Below are 25,569 nucleotides of genomic sequence, written 5' to 3'. Positions count from 1 at the left end.
CCCGTCGTGACCAATCGGAGAGTGTTGTGGGGAGGGAGGAGGCGTGCCCGGCGGAGAGGAGCACACCAATGGACGGAAGGCGGCGCTGATTGGCCGCGCTCCGCCCAATGAGAGGGCAGCTTGTAAGGGGGTGCTGGCGGCGGCAAGTGGTGGTTGTTGGGGTTGCGGGAGGGGGGTTGTGGCCTGGCGTCACTCCGGCGACCCGGGCCGAGCATCTCACCGCCGGTTGTGGCGTGAGGGGATGTTGGCTTTCGCTACTGTGCTGCGTGCGGTGTCGTTCCCCGGCCTCGCTCGGGCTGTCGCCGTGTTGTCCGTCGCGGTTGTGCTGTCCCCGCCCGCCCGGTGCGCGCTGCGCCGCCGCCCGCCCCTCAGGTACGGCGGCACCGGGGCTGTGTTAGGGACAGTGGGCCGCTGCCGGCATCGCCGCTGGATATGGGCTTGTCTGGGACTGGGCGGTTCCTCATCTCAAAAAGCCCCAAAGCTTTTCACCAAGAGCTCTCAAAAATCCGTGCTTCTGTAGGTTATGGCCTCTTGCTATGCTTAGAGCCTCTTATTTGGGGGCAGTCTCTTTTTTGGAGCGGTTAAAACAAAACAACAGTTCGTGTATTGAGATAAATCCGTGTGGGGTTTCAAAGAGCTGCGCATCAAGCCCGTAATCTAAACTGCTCTTGTCAGTGGTGTAATGCCTGCAATTTTGGCTCCAGAAAACCCGTGTCAGGATAAGATTGCTCGTGGTCTTGAGGTTTTCTCTTGTGAGTGAGTTGTTTGGATGGTCATTGCCTTCCTGGCAGCAGAAGAGAGAGGTGTGTGTTACTCTGCACTGCATCACATTGAGTGTTGTATCACTGCTCAGAGCAACATGTGGAGTTACTTGGAATTGTGGGAGTTGAAGGAGGCTTTTGAGGATCCTCCTGTCCAAGCCTGCTGGTGTTTTGGACATTTTGTATTTACTTTCACTTTTTCTGTCAATGGATGTGAGAACAGGCCTCTTGTAAAGCTGAGCTGTTTGTTGGTGCGTTGCCCATGTGGAGAGTAAGTGCTTGGGCAGGTCTTCAAGCTGCACTGCATGGTAAACATCTCCCAGCGAATCCTTTCAAATGATCAGTAATTGCTCAGAGTGCTGCATAGCCCAGAAGGGCACTTGCAGTTCTCAGCTTCCTACTCGTATATGTTTGCATGATTCCTGAAAGAAGCGATAACATATTGCTGTTCTCTAGAAAGCTCCAGTGTGTTCTGTGTGGTGCAGTCTAATATGCAGATGAGACCTTTAGTAGCATGGTTAATACTTAATGAATAAGTATTCTGTGATTCTTGGAATAAGGTGATACTCTCATTTTTTTTCTTTCAGTAACTTTTCTGCAGCTCACTGGTCCCACCTCCATCCTGTTAACATGTGTGACAGTTATAGCATTAAGAATTTCTACCACAACAAAGCTCTCACCTCCCCGTATCCCAGATCGCATGTTGAGCGTGCCCATGTTCCTGCAGATAAAGTGGATTGGTTGACTGAGTGGAAAGACTACCAACCTGTGGAGTACACTGCAGTGTCTATTTTGTCTGGACCTCAGTGGGCAGATCCTCAGGTCAGGTGAGTGGAAGAGAGACAGGTAGAAATTCTAGTGTCCTTGCTGATTTGTCTTTTCCAATCATTTTTGACATGAGAGAATAGCATTGTGGCCTTAAGAACTTGGGAGAAAATTGCCGTCGTGTATTTGCTTGTTTGTTCTTGAATCGTGTGCAAGATGAGAAGAACTTGAGCAGAATTGGAGGCCTGAAGCAGTGCGCTCTGACTCAGAAAGTGAGGCAGGCTGATTGCCTGATGATAGCATTGTGACTGTATTGCTTTGTACTGGTTCTGTGAATACTACATTCTACTCCCAAGGAACACATTGTGCTGCTTAGCTAGTTAGATGCATGCCTTAATCTACTGTCAGATAGTATTTTAGTAGGTGTTGATAGCACTTGAAAATGCAGACTCAGTTTTTAATGTAGATTCCTGAATTGTTTGTGTGGAAAAATCTAGTCAGTCAATTGATTCTTGTGACAGTTTGAGAGGAATTGCTTTGGAGAGCAATAAATATGCTTCTGTAGAGAGCTGCCTCCCTACCAGCATGCTGTTTCACTTCCAGAGATGCACGAAGAGTGTAGGCATTAAACACTTTTTGAAAGTCAGTGATCACACATAGCAACTGTGATAAAGCATAGCTAATAAAATATCTGCACACTGCACTTAAATTAGGAAAGCGTTTGTTGGCTTCATCGCTGGGTAACATCTTATGCTCCCTAATATGAACAAAAACAGCTTTGCAATGCTGCCTAAATGAAAAGGAGGAAATGTTGAGTGCTTTAGAGCATCGTGCTTATCTGCAGATTTAAACAGACGTCATCAGCAATTGCTCAAATCTTATACCCCCCTACAGGGAAGGGAGGGCCTGCATTTTAAGTTTTGGTAAAAGCTGGTTGTTAGCCAACTGGGTGTTAATTACAGATTGCATGGCTGGCTTTCAACCAGAGGGATGTTTTGGGCTTTATAACTTCTAATTGCTCTTTCCCACAGTGATAAAAGTTTCTCTCCCAAATTTAATGAGAGAGATGGTCAAGTGGAGAGGACAAGTTGGAATGGCTTGTATGTGGTTGAAAACGGGAGGCCCCGGTGAGTGATTTTTCTTTGTCTATGTGTTTCAGTGATTTAGTTGTAGAGCTCTTAAACATGTGTATCGGTTCTAATAGATGGTACCTGCTAGAACAAACTGAGGGTAGTCTTCCCTAGAGACAGAAAAGAATGATACCTCAGTGTGAGGGTACTGTTCCTGGAAGAAAGTTGTGCAGAGAGGCATGAAAAGGTTGGTCTGGACTTGCCCCAGCAGTGGGTTGTGGGGACCTTAGGGAGGCAGAAGATCGGGGAAATGACAAAGTCATTTTGTTCTCCTTTACTTATGCTGTTGGTTACAAGATGATGATCATAGAATCATAGAATGGCCTGGATTGAAAAGGACCACAGTGATCATCTAGTTTCAACCCCCCTGCCACGGCAGGGCCACCAACCACTAGACCAGGCTGCCCAGAGCCACATCCAGCCTGGCTTTCAATGAATCCAATGATGACAGAGAAAACTGTGTTCTCTTTTATTCTTTAAAGCTAATGCTAATGTTGGGTTTACACTGCTTTCCTTTCTGTTATTCAAGCTTCATTAAAGCTACTTCCTTAGAGTACTTGGAACTCTGTGTGGGCAAATAGTGCTGTTAAGTGCTCTGTCCCACTTATTTCAGAAACCCAGCAGGAAGGACAGGTCTCACAGGGAGAGGGTTGCTGGGGCGCTGGGGACCAAACCATGCTGCTGATCCTGTTGTGACCAGGTAAGGAATGGGTGACTGAAAGGTGATGTACAGTACAGCAGAAAAATAGTGAGTGATTCAGTTGCAAAATCAGTGGTGTGCCTGTTTTTGCACTGTAGGAAATACTGGGTTGGTCTCATGTATAAGAGGAGGACGTAAGGTTTGGATGATCTGTTGTTGGTTTGTTTGTCTGTGTTCTGTCAATGCCTGCTTTGCTTTGGTGTTTCTGCCTCCAGAGTCTGTGTAACTACATGTGGAGGCACACACAAAGGTTTTAGGAGAGATGGTGTAGATAACAAAGCTGCAAGCTAGGAAATGCAATGCTTTTAAGGTACAGCTATAATGAAAGACACGCTACTGCATTTTAGTTCTTGCCATTATCAGAACTCTACTGAATCTACTCATTTATTTCTGTGAAAATAATGCAAATCTTGGTTCTATTTTGCCCCTTCAATTAGATTTTTGCTTTAGTGGCTACAGTTGTTCTAATTCCTTTACTAGACACAGTACAGTGGATGCTTGTGGCCTTCTGTTGGTGCTAAGTAGATGATTTGGAAGTACTGCAGCCAAAATTTACTCTTCTAGCAGAAGTCATTATTATCCTCATCTCATGAGTAGGCAAAAATAAAGTTAGAGGTGAAAGCTTTATAATGAGAGTTTCAGTAGATACAGATGTTCTGGACCTAGTAGTAAAACTGCATGGATGAGATCTTCCCAGGCAGCTGTTGTCTGTTTTTGCTCAGAGATTGTACTCTACCTGATAGACTAATGTGTGAAGGCCCCACTGTTATGTTTTCCTCCTACAAAAAAGCAGAAAATAATCTTCTTCTTTGTCATTTTCTGCAGGTGGAAGAGGGATAGAAGTGGCAGTAAAATTGCTCACCCAGTTACTGGCAAAAACATCTTGCAGTTTGTAGCTATCAAGAGGAGAGACTGTGGGGAATGGGCCATCCCTGGGGTAAGAGCAGAGCTCTGAAGTGGAAGATTTCTTTTGGCAAAGTGAAGAGCTGATAACTGACGTGTATGTGATAAAACTGCTTTGTAAGAGTGACATCATTTTGTAGAGGTGTATGGGAACTGCTGAGTGACAGCCTGAACCTCTGATTGATCAGCTGAGGTGAGCAATGAGTCAGCCACAGGAGCACAGGTGAAGGCAATTCACCTGTGCTGCCAGAAGGGGTGGAGCCTGGCTGCACCTCTCCTAGACCTATTTAAGAGCTGACTGGCAGTGGGGAAGGATCTCTTCTGGAGATTCATTCTACTGGAGTTTTGTAAGTGAGCCCATGGTTTTGGTAAGCTTTCTGTCTATTCTCTTTTGTTATCGTAATCTGCTTTGCCGAACTCTCTTGTTTATTTTATAATTATAACATCTTAATATTTGTTGATTGTACAAGAGGGATGGAGAAAGGTATTACAAATATTTTTTTCTCAGGCCTCTCTTGGTGGGCTTCTTGCCTTTTCCACAATATAAGGCAATATATATACTTAATTCTGATACTGTCTTTTGCTTAACGTAGATATAATTTAATCTGCTCCAGATTTTGGATGGATATGCTTGTTCTTTATCCACAAATACAGACTTCCTCTCAGATCCAGAGTGTGGTGCCGGTGGTTGTAATACACACCATTCAAAGAATACTATGCTGAGTGAGGTATGAGGGTACTGATATTTCTTTGCCTGTCAGGGGATGGTGGATCCAGGGGAGAAGATCAGCGCTACTCTGAAGCGGGAATTTGGAGAAGAGGCCTTGAACTCCTTACAGAAATCACCTGAGGAAAAAGCAGAATTGGAAAAGCAACTCCAGAAACTGTTCAGCCAGGAGCACTTTGTGGTAAGCTGTGTGTCTTTGTGGTAACCTCTGAGCTCTGTAGGTAAACCGTAGCTATTGAGGAACTGAGGAAGTGCAGCTGTTACTAAAATAGGCTGTGATACTCAATTTCTTGTCATGTAAGATTCTAAGGGTGAATCTAAGGAAAACACTTTGTAATGATTCCACCTCATTTTTATGCTGTTACATTTCTTTTGGTTGTTTGCTGCATTAGGTGTACAGAGGATATGTGGATGACCCTCGTAACACCGATAATGCTTGGATGGAGACAGAGGCTGTGAATTACCACGATGAAACTGGTAGGTATCTCTGCTTGTGTTCTTAGCTGGTTTTTACTGCAGGTACTCTTCTGAAATAGTGGTGTCTTTGAGGCTGAGGTGTGCAATGGAAATGTATGAGCATGAAAGTGGTGTGTGAGTTCTTGGACTAAAACTAGTATGTGTGAGAATCTTGTCTTTTGTGATGTTTACCCACAGCAAGTAATAGCTGTTCCCCTTTGATTTCTCTCTATCCTGAACTAAGAAAATTAAGTCATATTCAGGCAAATTCTGTGTTTTTGTGTTAGTTCCAAACCACAAAATGTGCCTTGGTGTGGAGACTGAATGCTAGGCCTGGTTTCTTTTTGGTCACTTGAGTCAGTTTAATTTCCAATTTCAATGGTGAAGGACATTCAGCTCTTTTTTTATTCTCCTTCAGCAGCTGTGTGCTTCAGGAGCATTGCCTCTGGCAGATTTTCACTGCATTTATTGCTTGGAGATCCTGGTTACTCTTGACACCTTTTATCTTGGGTACTCTGCCAGAGTAATTTTTGTGCTTTGTTTTCCTTTTGTAAACCAAATAGAATGGGCATATATATGTTTCTTGTTCTTTGATCCGTAATCCTGAGTTCTCATGTCTTCCCTCTTGAGATGAATTGGCTTGGTTTACTATCATTTTTGCTGCTTTGGGTAGTTAAAAGGTAAGTGTTGAAGCTTAGCATGCTGTTGGTTCTTGATTTATCAACTCCCAGAAGTAATGAAGGTTGTTCCTTTGATATTTGTTTCTCATAATTTTTTTTTAATAATCATTTATTGTCTTGTTTATGCAGTACTGGGACTTGACTCAGAAACCAGTTAGAAACTATAGAGAGTAATTCAGAAGCTCTTCTCTGCATCTCCACTGAATGGTTTTTTAAATACTTTTGAGGCTTTAATAAAGTATTAATTATTCTTATTTTGTATAGGTATGCGTCACTTTCAGAATTTGGTTCCTAAAGTAGTAGAAATAGAATAGTGGAAGGGAGGAACTGATAAGGTGGGAGAGAAGATGCAAGAATGTGTCTAACTCTTGTTTTGTGGACAGGTGAGACCATGGATAACTTGCCTCTGGAAGCAGGTGATGATGCTGGGATGGTGAAATGGGTTGACATCAGTGAGAAGCTCAAGCTGTATGCAAATCATAGCTACTTCATTAAGCTTGTGACGGAGAAATGGGGAGCCCACTGGAGTGAGGAACCTGGTTGTAGATGCCCTGAGTGATATAAAGGAGGAACGGACCCCTGTGTGAAGGCTGGTGTTCAGCAGCCTTGGAGTTGAGATGATGCTGAACTTCTCAGTGCTCAAATACAGCATATACCACGTGTAAGAGACTTTGTTGCTGCAAGTAATGTGTAATAATGACTGTCACCTGTGTCACCTGTGTACAGCCATCCAACTGTGGGATTAGCTTTGTGTACACAGGTCAGGCAGAGCTAGCTATGACAGAACATGTTTTTAGAAGGCTTGAAATGGCTTCTTTGAATTTCTCAACGAGTGAAAAATGAGATGAACGTGGAGCTGTTAACTTCATGTCTTTAATTATTTGCAGCCAAATCTTCATATCAGCAGAACTGCAAGAGATCACTGGGATTCTTAATGTAGTTCTGAGCTACACTTAAGCTCTATTTTTGCACTTGTTTCTTGTCAGGGGTGTAAATCTCTCACCAGTCTGTGGTTTGTAGGATGATGACCTGAATAGTTACTAAGATGAATTAAAGAACTATGTATTTGAGTGATCTTCCTTCTGAGTGGTTTCACTTACAATGTCCTATCAGTGACTTTTCTGATCTGTGATTAATTTTCACCTTTAATTGCTTTCTAGCTTGCGGTATGGATGGTGTTCACATGTGGATGTCTTACAGTGCTTCCATCTAAAAATATTGCTGTTGGAAGATGCATCTTCACTGGTTTTTGGCAGATATTGAGCTTCTCTTTGTACTGCATGTGAAAGTACAGCTGCTGGGGAGGCAGTGCTGTAAGCAGAATCATTGGAATGTGTGGCCTTCAAAGCAGACTTTCAAAATGTGGGTTGTGTTTTTAGGTGATGGCAGTACTTTCCAGTCAAAAGGCAAGTGTGGGCCCTTAATGATACTGGTTATTGAAGAGTTACTAGTGTTTTTCCTGTGTGTTTTTTAGTCAAGGGGTAGGTGTGTTTAATTATATAATAGTATGACAGTTGACCACAACAGAAACCTAAACAAAAATCTAGGTAGACTTTGTTTATTCAATATTTCTATGCAGAAGGCTACACTGACAGTAAATGACAACAAAAGAAAACCTATTTCAAAGTAGTTTTCTTCAGTGTATTATAAAATTCACATCCTATAATTCTACTGAAAGGTTTTGTGAACAACTCAGTCTCACGTTAGTCCTACTAAGAGTTTATTGGTACATGCAGAAGAAAACACTGTTCAGGTATGAGCTACTTAGAGTTCTTAAACACTACTGCTGTTAATGAATTTGCAACGATTAGGCGCGTGTGTTATCTGAGGGTAACTCATTCTGCCTCCAAGAATCTTATGCCAACTTATTACTGAAAATTATAGAGCTGTTAATTGCAGTCGGGAGTGGGCATCACATTTGACAAGCTGTAGCACTGTACAGGGACTCTGCTCAGCCGGGCTCAGAACAGGAGACTTTCATTTATGTCTTCTGCAACAGAGAAGGAAGTGTTATTAGCATTTGTCAAACTGCTGTTTTTATGTAGTGCTGTTATTAAAAATGGTGTACTGAAATTTCAGAGAAATTCAGAACCTTGCACCTCTTGCTGTTCTGACTGCCTAGAATTTTTCTTGAAATCTGGAACTTAGCAGTGGGAATGTTTTGTACTGTGTGCTTTCCCGGTCTTTGAGGCTTACCTTCCTTAATCCCAAAGCAGTGGCACCATTCCTTCAAAGTGATAAGTTTGTCTTGGTCTCCATCACACTCTTGGAAGAAACGTGTTATGCAGTGTTCCATGGGAACGAGGGAGGCTCTCAAAGGAGCAAGCTCTGAGTGCGTCAGTGATCTGAAAGGAGGAGAACACAGGTAGAGGTGTACTTCTGTGATAAATTATCAATGTCACCGAAGATGCTCTAAGTGTCTGAAAAGTGGTAGCAGTGATATTGACATAGAAGTCTATACATTTTAACTATTCTATGTTCTTTAAAAGGTTTTTTTTTTCTGGAAGAGTTATTACTGTCATTGGTTTACAATTCACCAGTCCTGTCATTTTACCATTAATCTTCAGGAGAAGCTTGCAAAGATGCTTAGCTATATTCTATTAGGTGTGATGGATGTGAGGGATAAAGGCCCTTGAAACACAAATCCCACCATCAAGTGGCATGACTGAAGGCCTGAAGTCTGAATCTTATTCTCAGAGGTAAGTTTTGAAGGATCAGTGCTGGCTTGTATCAGCTGAGGGACACCAGTCCTTTATGTAGAAGATGCTTCAAGTGGTTTAGGAAAGTAAAACATCCTTAACTTGACCTAAGTCAGAATTTAACATACAAAGAGTTCTTACCTGTCAGTGGGGTGCTGGTCAAGCTGATAAAATTGCCAGTGCACAGGATACACGTACATGTGGTAGTTTTTCTCAAAGTCATGCAGGAGAAGCTCAACTGGATGCTCACCAGAGACGAGGCGCTTCTCATTCAGGTATATTTTTTTGACCTGGATACATAAGAGAAGTTGATTTTTGCTTTGAGGACAAGACATGGCCTGAAGAGAACTCTCCACCAGGGAGGCAATTTGAAGAAATCAAGCTTGATGAAATACTACTGGGGAAATGAGTTTTTATTGTTTAAATGTACAGTGTAGAAAAAGCTTGTCTCAGATTTGCCAGGTGGGTGTTGGTGGTTACCATGTGAACTTCAATAGTGACTGGAAAGGAAGTCTGACCCCCTCTGACTCAGTAGGCATCAGACCCAGGTAAACAAGACAGTGGCCTCAGACAGTTGGAGGCAAAACTGACTCTGATGTTAGCATACCTTCAGTTCTGGGGTAAGCTGCTCAGCTTTGCTGTATCAGATATTGTGTAATTCATGGCTGTTAGTATGAGTCTTTCATGGTGGGCCATGATCCCTCTTGTAGTTACAGGGCTTAGTTTTTAACAGTTCTGTGTATTTTGTACAGGCTGAGTATCAGTCAATTTTATCCCATGAATATCATGCTGCAAGCTTGATTTGTAAATTGACAATGTATGAAACTGTATTAAAACCTGTAGAAGACACCCATAACTGTTCATTCCAATTTCACATATTTATATTGATTGCCAAGCATAAGATATGTCCTAAGAACAGAAGAGCTGGAGAATGGCATCGACCACATGAATCGGATCCTTATTCCCATTAACTGATTAGACAAAAGGTTTGTCTCAAATTGCTTACTGAACAACAAAAGCAATGTTGTTTCTTCTCAAGAGAACAGTTATCAGATAGGTGTGCATTTATTTTTTTTTTTTTTCCCCTTGCATGGAAGTACACACTGAAAAATAACGTACCTGGCTTAGATTCACTTTGACAAAAATGAGTATTTATAGCAGAAATGTGTCTATGCTTAGATTACTGTGAGGGGACATGTAGGTGTGTTTGGGAAGCTGTAAATGGTATGGAGATTGTCCAGTTCATAGTTTGACTTTCGTGCATGTGATTTGATATCCAGAACCCTAACCAGAACAGAAATGCTAATATGAAATAGGGAAACCTGTCGGATGTTGCCCTGCTTGAGCAGGGTTGGGCCCAGGTGATCTCCAGAGGTATGTTCCAACTTCAAGTGTTCTGTAATTCTGTAAATCACTTGTTTCAGCTGGTTTGTACTAACCATGTCACTGCATCTTCCTGTTTGTATATGGATCGCTTACCTTATTTCTTTGCTTTTCAGTCAGAAATCCAGATTTATCCTGATCACGTTCATAATACTGCATAAGGATGTTTTTGAGCCAGTCTCGCATACGGAGAGGGAACTGATCCACTTCATAATCAGTGCAGTGGGGTATGTCTGTGCCAAAACACAAAGCTTTTGTTAAGTCCCTGTTCAAGCATTTCTGAACTAAGTTAGGCTTGATTCTCAATAACAGACTTCAACTTCAGCTTAAAATTGATGTAGTTGGTAATATATAAAACTGGGAATGCATCTAGTGGGTTCAGTAATACACCTAGAGTTTGCTGATTGGTGCATATCCATCACAGGTCATGCAGGCCACAAGTTTAACCTATCTGTGTACAATAAAAGTAGAATCATGCAGTGAAGTGCAGTTGAAGTCATTTTCAGACCACTGATTGTATGAAAGCAGGGTTTTTGGGAGCAAAGGAATATTCTGGCTAAGTGAGTCTTTCTTCTTAGGGTACGTGGCTACTGAAGATCATCTTAGAAATCAACTCTAGCTTTTGGATTGTGACTTCGGGTGCGTTTGAGTTGTTTGCATGTGGCGTTGAGGGGCATGGATTGTTGATGGGATTTTGTAGTTAAGGTTGAGGGTTGGATCTTAAGGTCTTTTCCAATCTAGATGATTCTATGGTTCTGCATTTGGTGTCTAGGTAGCTTTATGATTATTTTTTTTAACGCGATGTTTCAGTCTATGAAGTTGATGTATATACTGTGTAGATGTGAAAAAAATCTTCATATGGTAAAGCACTGGCATCTGTATTAACACAAAGGACAGTGCCAGGAGAAGATAGAGTTAACAGCCAGATTTAAGCACAGGAGGGATGTCTTTAGAGTTCAGCCATTTAATAACTTTAACTGTAGGAAAAGTGAGTGGTGTGACAGAATTAGAAGGTTGTTTTTGTCATGTGCATAATTGATAGAGAAGTGGGAGAGCACAAGAAGAAAGATGCCTTATGCTTAACTGGTGATTCTGAGGTTCCTCATATGTAGACAGATTTTATGGAAAAAGAGGTCTTACATTTGCAGGCGCCCATATAGTCTAGGTGCAGCTGGCGTCCCACTTTTGTCCCTTCAAGTTGACATTTGGTGCCGAAGAGTTGGCATGTGCCATCGTAAGTCTTATTGTCTGTTCCACAAACCTATGGGAGCAAAAAATAAACATGCACACCCCTCTATGTTCAGAAAAATTACCTGGTCAATAATGGAGGCTTTACAATAAAAGGGTTGCTGCAATATGACGTAGCAGTGGGAATACCTGCAGAGATTGCATGTAATCAGATGTATTGAAAATTCTAGTTGCAATATGCTTGCTTAAGAATTAGGTGGCTGTAGTTATGCAATTTTCAAGACCTCTGAGTTGGTTTTTTTTTTTTTGTGATAATACAGTGTCTGAGATGCTACTGGATTATAACACTAGGTATGTACTAGTATTTGCTATGCACTCTGAAAGCTTGAATGGATAAATCATTGTTTTTAATGACAGGAAAAAACAGTGTTCCCTGGAACACTAATGGAAGCAAGTCACATTGGCTATATAGGTTTATACTATTCCAATTAATGTAAGTATTGATACTCTACTCAAATTGACATTTACTGAAATGATCCAAGCCTGTTGGTGTGATTCTTAGGGTAGAATTATTCTAAATATTAGCAGGGGAATGTGGTATCTTGTAAGTGTTGTTGCTGGCTTTCCCACATGCTGTGCTCTGAATGTAATACTTACACGCTCATAATCTTTCGTGGAAGGGCAAGCAGCAGGATCTTGGCAAATACAGCTGGGTTTTCCTTGCTTGTCTGCTTGGCAGACTTTTCCTCTTTTGCAGTGGAAGTTCCTACAAAGATCTAGAAATAATGTCAAGAAGGAGAAAGTATAAGAGAGAATAGGGTGAAAACAAGTGTTTCTGTCAAGTGCTACGCACAAAGTAAAATAGGAACAAGTGCTCACCAAGAAGTCAAGTGCTTTTTGCAAGCTTAAAGTGTTTCTGAATCTTTCACTGAATAAAAGTCAATTTTTTAAGTGAACTTTTCTAAGCAACTTCTAGCACTCCCACGTATAAGTTACACAGGGAAACATTTATCAGAAAAGGCCATTTCTCCTTTAGGGGCTGATATTTACTTTCAACTTTTTTGAAATGTGTCCCGCCTGTTCTTGCTTAATTCCATTCCCAGCTTAATTCAGGCTAGCATTGTTAAACTGAGGGCTTTTAGTAGAAAATGATTCCCAGCCTGTAGTGCTGACACAAAAATGTATGCACAACCTAAATATATTTTTCAGAAAACTGCAGTAAATCCAAGGGCATGCAAAAAGGATTCTTCTCTGGAACATATCTGGTGTAGAATGATGCACCAGCACAACTCAGTCATGTGAAATCGCACCCTGCCCAAGGCAGAAAAGAAGTGCAGGCCAGCAGATTCCCAAGCCACAGTGAGTTAGTGGTGATGTGTGGGCTTGGCATAGGGTTTACTCACCCGAGAGAGCCTTCCTAGTGCTGTTCCTTGCACTTTCCTCATTATATGAACCTCCTGTGGTCTTAACCTGTGTAAGTCAGAGACAGAAGCTGTGGTAAATCTTGGAAGGAAAAAATACTTGGAAATTTTTTTTTTCTTAGATACAAATATAGCATACTGAGTCAGATCCATATTTGCTGCAGAAAGAGGTTGCTATGTGAAACATGCAAGAGGGATAAGACCTCTAAGAGCATTAGGGTTCTCTCTTCTCTGGATCAGTCAGGAGTTCAGTAAGACCTGGGCTCCTCACAGTCTGCAATAAGTGACATGCAGCATGTGGTACCTTGAGGCTAATACAACCATGGCTTCAGTCTTTACTTGGCATCAGTGAGCACAGACTGCATCTCAGCAGTGCCTGGGGAGCTGCTTGGGGCTGGAGCACTCTATGGGATGTAAACTGTGCTCACTTCCTTTCTGGTCCTATTTCAGTGTTGTACAGGAAGTGACACATGACTAACTGGGTAATAATGTGTAGTGAGACCTCAAAAATAGTATTAAATTGTTAGACTTGTTTGTGTCCAAAGCATACTTTTGATCACAAGGAACTTAAATATGTGTTTTTTTCCCTCTTCTGATCTTCTAGTTACATTTTAAAGAGAATTTACCTCATCCTCACTTTCCGTTGAATTCATGTTCTCAGCAGAGCTACTTCTTTGCAATTGTCTCTTGCTGCTGGAATTAGATGGCTCATAGTGGTAATGATCATCTTCGGAGTGAGTAATGTCTTTAATTTTGTCACCTTGGTAATCTTCCATCTCCCTATAAACTCCACTGTCATCTCCAGCAGTTCCTTCCTCTTTTTGCTTGTTACTGATGCTGTCCTGGTCATTGCTTTGCATTCTCTCCTCTTCCTCGTAGACTGCTTCCCTCCAGACATTGCTGAGATCTTCCTCACCATCATCACCACTATCATTATCATCCTCCTCAGCATTGCTGCCCTCCTTATCCTGCCTTTTCATCACTGCTTCTTGTTTGTGCTGATCGTTTACTTGAAAGTGCTCTTTGCTTTTTTGGCTTTGTCTTTTTTCACCTTGATCCTCATTATGATTTTTCTTTGAGAGAAGTTTTCCTTCCTTGTAAGGTTTTTCCTGACTTTCCTCCTCTGTGCTGAATTTCTCACTATGTCTCTTGGTTATATGCACTGGTAGTCTGGAATCTCTCAAGAATTCACCGGATGGCCGGCTGTTTTCATTTTGCCAGCTCCTGTATTGGCTTCTGTGACTTGTCCCATGTGCTCTGTGCTTCATATCCCTATAATCAGTTTCTTCACCCCATTCTTCATCTTCTTCTTCCCCTGCTTCCACTTCATCACTTTCACTGTTGTTTTCATCTAGGCCAACTGTGTTTTTATTGTACTTCCATGTGTTGAGTTCACGAACCAGACCAAGAGCATCCGCTGGACTTTCTACTCTCAGAGCCTGCTGACCAGCCATGCTGCTGTGCTTCTTGTGCCTCCTGGGCTGGTGGTGCTCAGAGCTGAGCTGTTCCCTGTTGCTGCCAGAGTTGCTTTCCCAGTTATCAGAAGCCAAGCCTGGATTACCATGCAGAGTAAGGAAGTTAATGCTCCTCAGGCTGTTTTTTGTTTGATGCTCACCACCACTTCGTCCTTGTCTTCTGGCAGCCCAGGGCTCATCCCTCTGTGTATCTAGTACTGGTACCTCTGCTTTTATGGTACTGTGGCCAGACAGCACATCACCCTTATTTACAGACCCCGTGTTCTCTTCCTCTGAGGTTTCAGAATTAGTATATTTAGTCTGTGGGGGGAGAAAAAAGCACCACCAAAGATTTAACAAATAGACTAATAAATCTTGGAGTATATTTGAAGTCCTTTTGACAGGATTTTTGCCTGATTGGAAAAACAAATACAACTCTGATTTTCTTGTTTTATGTTTTGTTTTTTTGGTTTTGTTTTTTTTAAATGTTAGGGCATGAAATTCACAGCTGGTAGCCTTTCCATGTTTAGCAAGTTTCCATCCTCTTTTTTTTTTTTTTCCCTCACTTGTGAGGATACTTAGTGCAGTGACAAAAGGTTTAGTCAGTGTGGCGTGGCTATAGTCAACTACTGGTGCCTTTGGGAAATATTGTGTCTTCACTTGGAACTGATTATTCATCTGTCACTGATACTGTGTTTTATTTTCATACAGATGCCTTCTGTGTGAGTTGTTTCTGAGGTATAACTGTAGGCTGCAAGCTGTTTGAAAAGGTGTTCACACCAAAGTTTCTGCTGGAAACTAAGAGGAACAGTTACTTTCTGCTTTTTCATTATAGAGCACTATCTGAGTTAGCATGATATGCATCTAGAAAGCTGCACATTGCTAGATGTGATTCATTATTTGAAAATGTTATTGGAAGGGAAGGCATCTTGTATTTTATTTCTATACAGCATTCTCTTAATTTTGTTTTTATGGAATATTTGTTGGTTTGAAACCCAAGTCCTTTGTGCCTGAGCTACAGGTGCTCGTCAGAATAACACAATAAAGACCAGTTCCCACTTGGATTGACCACGAATGCGAAACTGTGAGCCCTGTACTTAGCCTGCATATATGGCATCGTGCTGTTGAAGCCACCTATCTCATTACCACCAGAGCTGCCTGTCTGGTTTGTCAGCCACTGTATAGCTTGCTAAGATGAGCTGTGTCTTTCTAACGCTCTGTGTAGAGTTGTGGCCAAAATTCTTACGTGGTTGAGAATCTGTGTATGATTTTTCTAATTAATGTGTGTGTGGTAATGGCTTCTATGTAGTTGATATGAAAAATGTAGGTCACCTCTTATTGCTTAAAGAATGAGAGTACCTTCTCTGCAGTTTTCTGTCCATGGGCCCCAAATTGGTAGTTCAGGGGATAGGTCTAGAAGAAACAATTATATTAAAAATCTGTTTATAAATAATTCTGGGCTAACAGAGTTTTCATGGAAATGGAAAGTTCAAGTGCATAGTAATAATGGCATGGATAGTGCTTACTGGAGTGGTGAAAGCAGATCCTAGAAGACAAATCAGGAGCACTACAGTCTTCATGTTTTTCAGATCTTAATCAGGATGGTAACTAATGGTTCAGTGGTAGGATTTGAAGGTTTTCTTTCTGCAAGCAACGTGAAATGAAACAAAGTTAGGGTGTAGGCATCATGGTTTAGAAATTATTGATGGAAGCGATGTGGCGGCTGCTGTAGGTTGAAGGTCAGTCTGAAAACCCAACATTTCTATGCAATGCCCAGGCCTATATAAATTAAGGATCTTGATCAATTTATTTCAAGGAGCATTTGAACAGTGCTCTCTGACATAGGGTTTGAATATTGAGTGGTTCTGTGTGGAGCCAGGAGCTGGACTTGGTGATTCTTAAGGTTTCCTTCCAACTCAGGATATTCTTTGATTCTATGATCTAGAGGGCACTTTGGTTCTGCCCCATTTACAAGACTTAGGCTGTGTGCTACATCCACCAGCTCTAGAGCCTTCCTGCTCAGGAAGCACCAAACCCAACTGTGCTGCACTGTAGCATGAGGCAGATGGCTGGAAGAGCGTGTAGGGGTTTCTTTATTCTGTGCTAATGTTCTCAAGTGGGCGAAAGGCAATTTGTTTTCACCTTTCAGAAATCACTAGCATATTTTCTCACCTTTGCAGTACATATGCACTGGAATTTCATATGGCAGTAGCTGTATCATCAGGAATACAAAAAAATAAAACATTGTTTCAGTTTTTCCTTGATCTTACTCACTATTTTGCTTTCATTCTGTTTTTTATTTTGTCCTATATTTTTCCCTGTGGTTGTGAGTAATCACTGGGATTTTCACTTTGCTTCTGTGCCTGTTTGCATTCTACTGACTGTTTTTATCTCTGGAAATTCTCTTCTGTCCTCGCTGCTCTTTAAATTATTTTCAATTTCTACCTCACGTTTCCATCTTCATTCCTTTCCATGTATCTTTATCGACATAAGTGAAACACTTGTCACTTTGTTATCTGAAGTTCATGGTGTCTCTTTTTACAGGTCAAGCTTTCTGACATGAAAACATTGGCAGTAGTTCAGTCAGTTGGGTCAGTTGTATTCAAATGTAATTCAAATGAGGCTCGGTGTATGTTTTCAAAATGTTCTTGGTTGGGGGGGAAGACCAAAACCTCAAAAGGAGGATTCCAGGGAAGCTCGTGTTTATGTGAGCTAAGAAACAACCAATCTGGTTGTTGCCATGCCTACATCTGTTTACAATATAGATATAGAGCCCTAGTAACAGTATGCTGTGTTCTTGAAAACCTGGTAGAGAAGAAGTACTTGAATGGTAGTACTAGAAGTTGCGTAGCCTTCCCTTCTCTTTGTTTCAAATCAGCAGTACAGCTCTGGGCACTGAGTGTCTCAGTTCTGAAACCCCATTACGTGTATTTGTTTGGTAAAGCAGTTTGATAGCTATAAATGTATTATAAATTTATAATTACTGGCTTGCAAGCTGGCTCCATTGCCTCTGCCTTTGTCCAAATAATGCAAAATGTAGTTGAAGTCAGTCTGAAGTTCATATACAAAATAGAATAACAAATAATATAATAAATAACAAAATAGAAATTTGATGTGTTTTTTTTCCTATCACCAACCTGCAGTGGCCCATGAGAACCATTACTTTTTATTTACTGGAGAAGTCTTGACAATCTTGAATTGAGTGTAAGAATGCAGCCTATTCAGGTATCTTTTTTCGTGTTACAGTAGTCCAAAGGGGTTGCCAGCAGTTATAAACTACCCAAATACAGGTTAATCTGCCCTAAACAGTAAGCAGCATCTTTAAGAGTTAAACTCCTTCTTGGACTATGATTGTGCAAGTATTGCCCTTGTTAATCATGTTGCTTGACTTTTTCTCAGAGGGCAGAAAGATTTGTTTCTGAGCAAGAAGCATCTCCTCACACTGATTTTTAGAGCACTGATTGTGCCTCATATTGGTGCTCACTGCTGAAATAGGTAATTTCTTGTCTTATGCTACCAGTTCCATTATGCTGGGAGCTGTTTGCAATAGGTGGATGGAAACTACCAGACTACTTCAAAAGCCACAGTAAAAAAATATTTTTCAATGCTGGCTGTGCTCATAAAGAAGAGGGAGCGGTGGGGGAAGCTGGGATTACTGTCATAAAAGCTGCAAAGTCAATAACCATAGCAGCTGCCTCAACAAAGGGAGAAAAAATCTTTGTACAATGGACTGTAGCCCTTCCATCCTCCAAGGTTGAGAGGAATGTTTCTCTTGGCATCACTTCATTTTCAGTGAAGTGCCAGGGAATGACTGTGAAATATGCCAGGACCTTTTGCTGGAGCCCAAGAGAACAGTTTTATTTTGTACAAGCAATTTGGGTGAAGGATTTGAGGTGGCTTACTGGAGCCAGAGGCAAGGAATGTGAAGTTTGAGCTTAGGGAGAGAAAAGCACCGGGAACTCTTCCTGTAGGCCTGCTGCCCTTCTCACTGTAAAGGTCATGGTTTATGGCAGTTGGATTTTTTTGCACTTCCTCATTTAGTCTTCTGATGTTAGAAAAGACAAGTCATTCTTGTTACAGACTTACTGCCTGCTCAGGTGCAAATGTAATGCACAGTAACTAAGATGACGGTCATGGAAAAAGCTCAGCATTATCTGTCATATGATGCAAGGATTTGCATCGTGACGCTATTCTTTTTTCTACCCTGAAATCTAAATGTGAAGACACTTTGTTCTTTCCTTCATTTCCAAATTTGTCCCACAGAACTGTGTTTCTAAAAAAAAGCTTTTGTGTCACTTCAGACGAGCAGAACTGTCAGTATTGCAGATGGAGCTATTCTGAAAGCAGCACGCCCCCACCTCAAGAAACACAGTCACCATGCTTTGCAATGACATCTGTAAGGAAGCTTGATCAAAAGACAAACATGGAATGGATTTCTTGCATAGCAGTATCTTGCTCTGAGAAATGGGGAATTTAACACCTGGCATACTGAGAAAGCATTGCTAACTAGGCTTTCACCACTTTTTTATTTTTTTTATTTTTCCTCCAGTCTAGGAAAGAAATTTATTTGCCTGAAACCTGGAGGAGGCAGAAGCTTTGACTCACTTACTCCTACAGTGAGTCCCCTGTAGGATGCATGCATCTCGGCTTAAAATGGAGGAAAAAAAAAAAAAAAAAATTGTCCTGACAAATGGCAACTATTTTGGGTAGACAACCCTGGAATGATGTTTTTTTCCAGAGAACAGCACAGAGCTGCTGTGTGGAGATGGACCTGAGGATGCTCCTGTTACTCAGCCCTATTGGATGTGGCTGCACTAAGTCATATTAAGCAACTCCAGTTTTTGTTGTTGCATCTTTTCTGTTGGGAAGCCTGAAAGTTATAACCACCAGTTCAAGTTCTACCTAGACTTCTGATAATGTCTTCAAACCTCAGGTTGCAGAGATGCTCGTTTATGGCTTTATTTCACTTTTAGTGCTCCTGCAGTTGCTGGTGTCATTGTGAGCATGTGAGCAATGCGCTATTGGTGACCAGAAATTACTCATGAGCTTATCTCTGGCAAAAGTACTACACAGGGGCTACCACTCTTATCAAGTGTGGCAGCAGTCACTTGTAATGTGATCAATGACACAATTTTTTTGTCTAGAGGTCTTCAGGTGATGATATCTGGCCTGCCAGTCTTGCCCATTCATAGCTAAGACCAGTTCCCCTTCATCAACCAGGAATTTCACCAAGGCTCACTGTTTGTCATTGCTCACAGCATGAAGTATGCAGCTTAAATGGGAAGTGAGAGAAAACCATCTGCAAGAATAGATGAGGTGGAAAGTGCAGCTTTTACTGCTTCCTTTGTGTTTTGTTTCTAATTGGGCATTTTTGGTCAGCCACTGGCACAGCAAATCCAATGTGGCCATCATGTTTTCAAGGCTTATGAAATGCCACCCAGAAATGATTAATTGGCAGAGGTTGCAGCTGAAGGTGATGAATGCCTTGTGATAAACAAAAGCATGTAAACTGACCTAGTTTCAGCTTTGGCAGTGGGAGAAAATTCTGTGTAGTCCTTTGTCATTAGACCTAATTCTAGAAAAATGGAGGTGCCTTTTCTGTCACCCTTAATGAGCGTGGCAGCTGTCCAGGATTTGGGAAAGAGAATGAGAAGGCAAGTCAGCTTTGGAACTCAGTATTTCATTGTGTACAGTGGACACATTCTTGTCTCATGAGGATGGGACTCAGATGATGAGTTTTTTGAGTCAAACATGAAAAGACACTGCAACTTTTTTCATAATCATTTAAACAACAGAGGCTTCAGAACTGAGCTTTTGCTCACGTACCCTGAAATACCTTGGTAAAATGATACAGTCTATTTCAGCAGGAAATGCAGATGCTGATGCCCACATCCTCACGGATAAATACTTCAAATATGTGTACCTCATAGGCAGATGATAATCACAGTACTCATAGTTGTGTACAAATATCTAAGGGAAAGCCATGAATTGCAGTATGGAAACTAAGAACTGTACAAAGTCTTCCTGTTATCAGGATGTGGTAACAGGATTGATTTTTCTTCAAGTGCAGCTGGTAAAGCACAGACTGTTTCAAAAGTTCTTGTAGGAGTGTGTGTGTACACACATACATGTCCATAAACTAATTCATGTGTATGCATATATATGGCAAAGGCAGAGTTGGATCTGAACAGAGTCAACAAAGAGAATGTAACTAGAAAATAGATTTCAGAAGAGAAGAATTATACTCTTTTACTCTGCTCCAGTGATAAGAATCAATCTCTTTGACACCACCTGTTCTTTAGCTGCAAAAGCCATCGGCTGTATGTCCTTTACGGCTTCTCAGTTCAGTAATAGGAAAAACAGCGTTATTTCAAGAGACCTTGGGAATGGTTTTTAAACAATTCTCACGTAATATAAATTGTTAGACCTATTATACTCTTTCTACAAAGTAAGGCATTTGATTTTATTTTTCCTAAAGTTCTGTTTTTCTTCCATACTCCCCCTCATCCCTTGCCCCATGTAGTTTAAGCCAAATTGAAGCCAAAAAAGAGCTATTTTGATTAAATTTGAGAAGTTCCAAAATGAGACCTGTTAAACAGGCAGGGTGATAAAAAATTTGTCTGTTATCACATCCTGGAATCTGTATTTCCTTTGCAGATGCTGTACGTGTTGCAGGTTTTTACCTGTTCTGCAACCACGTTTGTGAAAGGTTCCTCAAGACCAACCACATCTCCTGCCTCAGCTCTTGCCTATGGGAAGGGTCAAGGCTGTACCTTGCCTTTTGTATCCCTGTCTGTTGGAGGGGGTTCCTGAACTGATGCTGCAGGAGATGTGGCAGGTGTTGTGGGAAATCAGGTCACCATGAACCTCTCATGGTAGACGACTGTATGTTTTTTGTTGGTCATCGTATAATGCTTTATTGTTCTGTGGAATCAGAAGGAAAATAATGGTCTCATTGGTAAAATAAAGGTCACCTTTTTCAACACAATAATTACACTGTGCCTTCTCTTCCACAAAACACTGCTCCAGGCATAAGTGCCTCATACTGTTTATCCTTAAAGCAAACGATACTCTAAGAAATTCAGTTGGAAAAAAAACACGAACAACCTAGCAACAAAAAAATAGAGGATTACATAAAAGACATTTAAGGTTTTAACTAAGAAATTAATAAGAAACAGTACCATAGCAGTAGAGGAGGTGTTCCTACTTGGTTAGCCACTGGTGCACTGGAAGTCCGTGAGCCTTGCAGATTTTTCTCGTGGTGTATTTTGGCATTGAATATGGAATCTTTCAGAAAGCGTGTTTTTTGTGAGCTTCTGAGGAGGAAGGTCTGACTCTGGATCTCAGTAAAACGAAATGATGCACGGTCCTGGGCATCCACTGGATGAGGTGCAGAGGTTGGGGGATGAATTAGTGAAATTCTGCTGAATTAATCGAATGAGAAAAAGCATTCAGTGCTCGCAGGCTCTGGGCCAGTGGGGCTCAGCAATAGTGTGGGAAGGGCGTATTTAGCCTTTCAGGGGGAGGGGTACCAAAGGGAATGGGTGCAATAGTTTCTGTCACTCTGGCCCCAAAAGAGCTGAACAAGAGATCAGCTGGGACAGTCACATTGCCTGGCTGCAAGCAAGTAAAGCAAGGAGCATGCTGGTCCTTGCTAAGTTTTGCAGAGCTATTTCAGTATACCGTGCGATGCGCATGCAAGTCTGTGGAGGGAAAGAAAGAAAAAGAGAGAAAAGCAAAGCTCTAAATTAAAAAAAATAATAATAAATAAGTAATTTTTTTAAAAAATCAGTCTTGGAGTCTTGCATAATTCCTGAGTTACCTGTGTTAGTGCTGTTGCCATGGCTGTGCCATCTCTCAGATAGTGATGATGCTAGCAGAGGGAGTTGGTGTATGTGTGAAAATCTGCAAGTTGTACTGCTATGTATGGAAACAACTATACTGTGCACCTCACTTGCAAGAGAAGCAGGAGTATGTTTATTGGTATAATGCAACACGGTGGTCTAACAAGTTTGGAGATGGCTGGATGCACTTGATTATTTACTGCACAAAGATTCAGTATCTTTGTACAGGAGGCCCTACCTTTGTGTCGTGAGGGGACCTTATTGCTCTCTTAACCCCAGAACCACAAAGGTAAGGACCTAGATGCAGCTGGATCCACTCCTACACTGTACAAAAACTTAACTTCTGTATGGCCAACTACAGAGTTTATTGGTAATAAATCCAAACAAGTGAAAAAAAAGGAACAATATCACTGCCAAGCCCTGTTTCTGTAGTCCAAGCAGAAAATAAAACTTTGACAAAATACCATGAGAAACTCTATAAATCCCTTTTTCTTTTATCTCTGCTTCTCTGCCTGGAAACTGATTGATGCCTATTGGAGTTGAAATTCTGCTGTCCTGTCGGCTAGTCAGCGTCTGAAGGGAGAGGTGAGCTTTCAGAGCTTATGTTTTTTCCTTTTGTTGTGCATTTAAAAAAAGATGATCCTTCTTATTTATTCAAAGCTTTATGGTATGCCACAAACATCTCTCTTTGCAATATCTGACTGGTTTTACTGGGAATGTGTATAGCAAGCCCTGCTGTGCCAGAGGGGTCATTGTAGGGAATGCTTTTGTTTGTGGATGGATGGATCCAGGCCCAAGAAGAGGTGCTGTACTTGTCAGGGTTAAATATAGGGGGGGAAAGAAGCTAAGTGGCTGCTTCCCTGGAAGACTGCAACCTCAAAATTACTGTTGTGACTCATTAGATGATATCACTTGGAAACCAAATAATTATATCTTATCCCCACTTGTATTTGACGTGGGACAATGGATTGGATGCTAGTGTGTCTGATGGGGAGGTGACAGCTGGCAAGGTGTGTGGCAGTATTTATGGTGGTTTGGCAGTAGAAGGTCAAGACCTCATTGCATACCTGTGTTATGCCAGCAGTCCCCATAGTTTGCATTGCTGCCTTGGCTTCAGTTTGCATTTCAGGGCTGTGCTTGTTGCCTGTGTGCCCAGGAGCCAGGTCAGTGGCAAGATGCTTTCTGATGTCTGTAGACTTGGGACTGAACACTTGGTAAATGAACATCAGCAAAGTAAGAGGAGGATGAGCTGGGGGAAGCTTGTGTTAGTAAAACAACTGTCTTGTGTTTTATTGCCAGGTAGGAGGAACTGCATGGACAGGTTTGTTGTTATTGGAGCTGTGCTCATCTGTGTGCTCAGTGCAGTCATAGACCTTCACACCTGTGCCCACAAGGGAGTGGTGTTGAGCCACCATTTGCATACCAGGTGCAAAAGATGGATTCACAGGTTTCCTGTATGTCAAGTGCAATATAACCTCAGTGCCGGCCCTGGTTCTGAAATAAAGCAAGTCAAAGACCTGACTTTTCTGTCAGATTTGCTTTACACTGCATTAGGAATAATGCAAACACCTTGAAATTCAGGTGGTCTTTAGAATACGTAAAGAAATTGTGTAAATACACCAGTGGTTGTATCCATAATATCTGCTTATGTGTCTATGCTTTTTTTTTTTTTTTTTTCTTTTTTAAAAATTTACTGAAGGGAAAAAATGGTGTGAAAGCATTTGGAGTCTGATGTGCCTTCTCTAGGGCTTGCTAGGGGCTTGGGTCTATGTTCAACCAGACAGTGCTGATGGAGCTATGAGCATAATTGCAGTGGTAATTATAGGGACTGTATAATGCTGGTTTATATGAGGGGTTAAATTTTGTCCTCTGTACCAACTTAAATGAGTATTTGATTCCATCTGTCCATTTTACCCCCAAGGAATGAAAACTCAAATGCCTCCTGAGGGCGTCCAGAACTCAGACTGGAATTCTTACAGTCTGAGTAAGTAAGTGTTCGTATGGCTTTCTGAAATTTAAAACTTACACTTCTTAATGAGAGATGGCACTCTCCTATGCCCTGTCTACACTCACACTCAATGAGAGCGTGACAATAAATACGTATGAGCTGACAATGAGTGTTTTCTAGCTGAGCTATTTCCTAAGAATTTAGTGAGGGGAAAAACATCAACAAAATGTGGCATCTCATTAAAAAGAAAATGAAAACAAGCACATGCAGAATAAGATTAGAAAAAAAAAGAAGAAGAAGAAGAAGAGGGTTTTTAAGTCTACTTACTTCATCATCTACATTTCTACAACTAAGGTAGAGCCATACACACAAGGTGCTTTCATGGTTCATCTAATCCCAGTGTCCTACTCCCCCCTTCTTGCTCTTTATTAAAATAACTGTAGGAATTCCTGGCTGTGGCCACAAGGATTCCTTGGGTTCATCCCTCCTTGCAGTACTGATCTGTGCCCTATTTGCATAGCACAAAGCCAGCCCAAGGGGGAACTCTGTTTGTCAAAACCAATCATCTCTTTGCTGTTGTGCATTGCTTCTCTTTTTTCTTTTTTTCATTATCACTTTTGAATAAACCTGTTTCAGCTGTGTTTGTAACATGATTTTCCTGACGGGAGATGAGAAAGAACAGCAGCCAGGACTCAGGTCCTCACATACTTGCAAGGTATGGAGGTGATGAGCGGGAAGTGACTCCGACACTGCTGCTGCTGCCTGTATGTGACTGCTAAATCGAGTGCTGGTCCTCCGGGGTGTGCTGTGCTCTCTGTATTAGAGACTTGAGTCTGTCGCCCCTGAGCCGCAGTGCTGGGCTGTGTTGTGTTTGACCACATTGCCTACGCAAGCTGAAATTAAAAGTTTAAAAAAGAGGGAGAGAAATAAACATCCCTCCTGAACCGGGAACATTTGACTCCCGTTGGGGAGGAGCTATTTTAAAGTGCAGACAGAGAGATGGCTATTTTTTGCCCCTCAGCCAGACTGACTCAACTAATGCTCTATATTGGCCAAAGTGGAGTGAATTCTTAAAAAGATGTATTAAAAAAAAGCAAAACAAAACCAAGAACAGGAAGGGTGGTTCAGCCAGCACCAGGTAGATACGGATGTAACCTGAAAGTTTCTGAGCTATGTTGACTCAGTAGATGTGAGATGTCACGATGTGCTTTGGTGTTGAGGTGTGTGTGTGTGTTTGCATTAATGAGGCATTTGGAGCAGTGTAATGTGCAGTGTTACGCATAAAGCACTTTTTGGTGACCATTTCTGTCCAGCGAAACACAGTGCATGTAGCGTCACCATGCTTGGACCCCATGGTCCCCAGAGGTGATGTGAGACAGCTGGCGTGAACAGAAACATGAACACCAGCCCAGGGGCTGGGGTTGGATTGGTGCGTGTGGTCAAGATGCTCAGAGGTTGGGAGCAGCATTTCCAGCTGCCCTTTCATTCACTGTATTTATGTTTCTTTTGT

The 25,569-nt window shown here is 41.6% G+C and overlaps 2 protein-coding genes across 2 annotated transcripts; one reads left to right on the top strand and one right to left on the bottom strand.

The window, feature by feature from the left end:
• Positions 1–107: 107 nt before the first annotated feature.
• Positions 108–7,192, top strand: NUDT9 (nudix hydrolase 9). The gene is given in 9 exon segments (XM_042871851.1): positions 108–126; positions 129–372; positions 1,349–1,588; positions 2,558–2,653; positions 3,270–3,356; positions 4,182–4,293; positions 5,021–5,167; positions 5,379–5,463; positions 6,506–7,192. Coding segments are annotated over 9 exon segments (1,206 nt in total). The 3' UTR covers positions 6,682–7,192.
• A 642-nt stretch (positions 7,193–7,834) lies between these two features.
• SPARCL1 (SPARC like 1) lies at positions 7,835–15,847 on the bottom strand. The gene is made up of 10 exons (XM_042871854.1): positions 15,794–15,847; positions 15,627–15,680; positions 13,440–14,588; positions 12,796–12,862; positions 12,050–12,168; positions 11,345–11,465; positions 10,301–10,437; positions 8,963–9,111; positions 8,319–8,467; positions 7,835–8,112 (listed from the first exon to the last, which is right to left on the bottom strand). The coding sequence occupies exons 1-10, from the start codon at positions 15,845–15,847 to the stop codon at positions 8,084–8,086; spliced, it is 2,028 nt and encodes a 675-aa protein (XP_042727788.1). The 3' UTR covers positions 7,835–8,083.
• Positions 15,848–25,569: the final 9,722 nt, after the last annotated feature.

The sequence above is a fragment of the Lagopus leucura genome, unplaced genomic scaffold (genome assembly GCF_019238085.1).
Source record: "Lagopus leucura isolate 7727_CA_CO unplaced genomic scaffold, USGS_WTPT01 Super-Scaffold_100004, whole genome shotgun sequence".
NCBI classification, from domain to species: domain Eukaryota; kingdom Metazoa; phylum Chordata; class Aves; order Galliformes; family Phasianidae; genus Lagopus; species Lagopus leucura.
This window is presented reverse-complemented; position numbering and strand designations above follow the sequence as displayed.

Coding starts and splice junctions, on each gene's coding strand:
- SPARCL1 (XM_042871854.1), bottom strand. CDS start 15,847: ATGAAGACTGTAGTGCTCCTGATTTGTCTTCTAGGATCTGCTTTCACC. Junction 9,112..10,300: donor CTGAAAAGCAAAGAAATAAG/GTAAGCGATCCA, acceptor TTATGTATCCAG/GTCAAAAAAATATACCTGAA. Junction 8,113..8,318: donor CTGCTTTGGGATTAAGGAAG/GTAAGCCTCAAA, acceptor TCTCTGTTGCAG/AAGACATAAATGAAAGTCTC.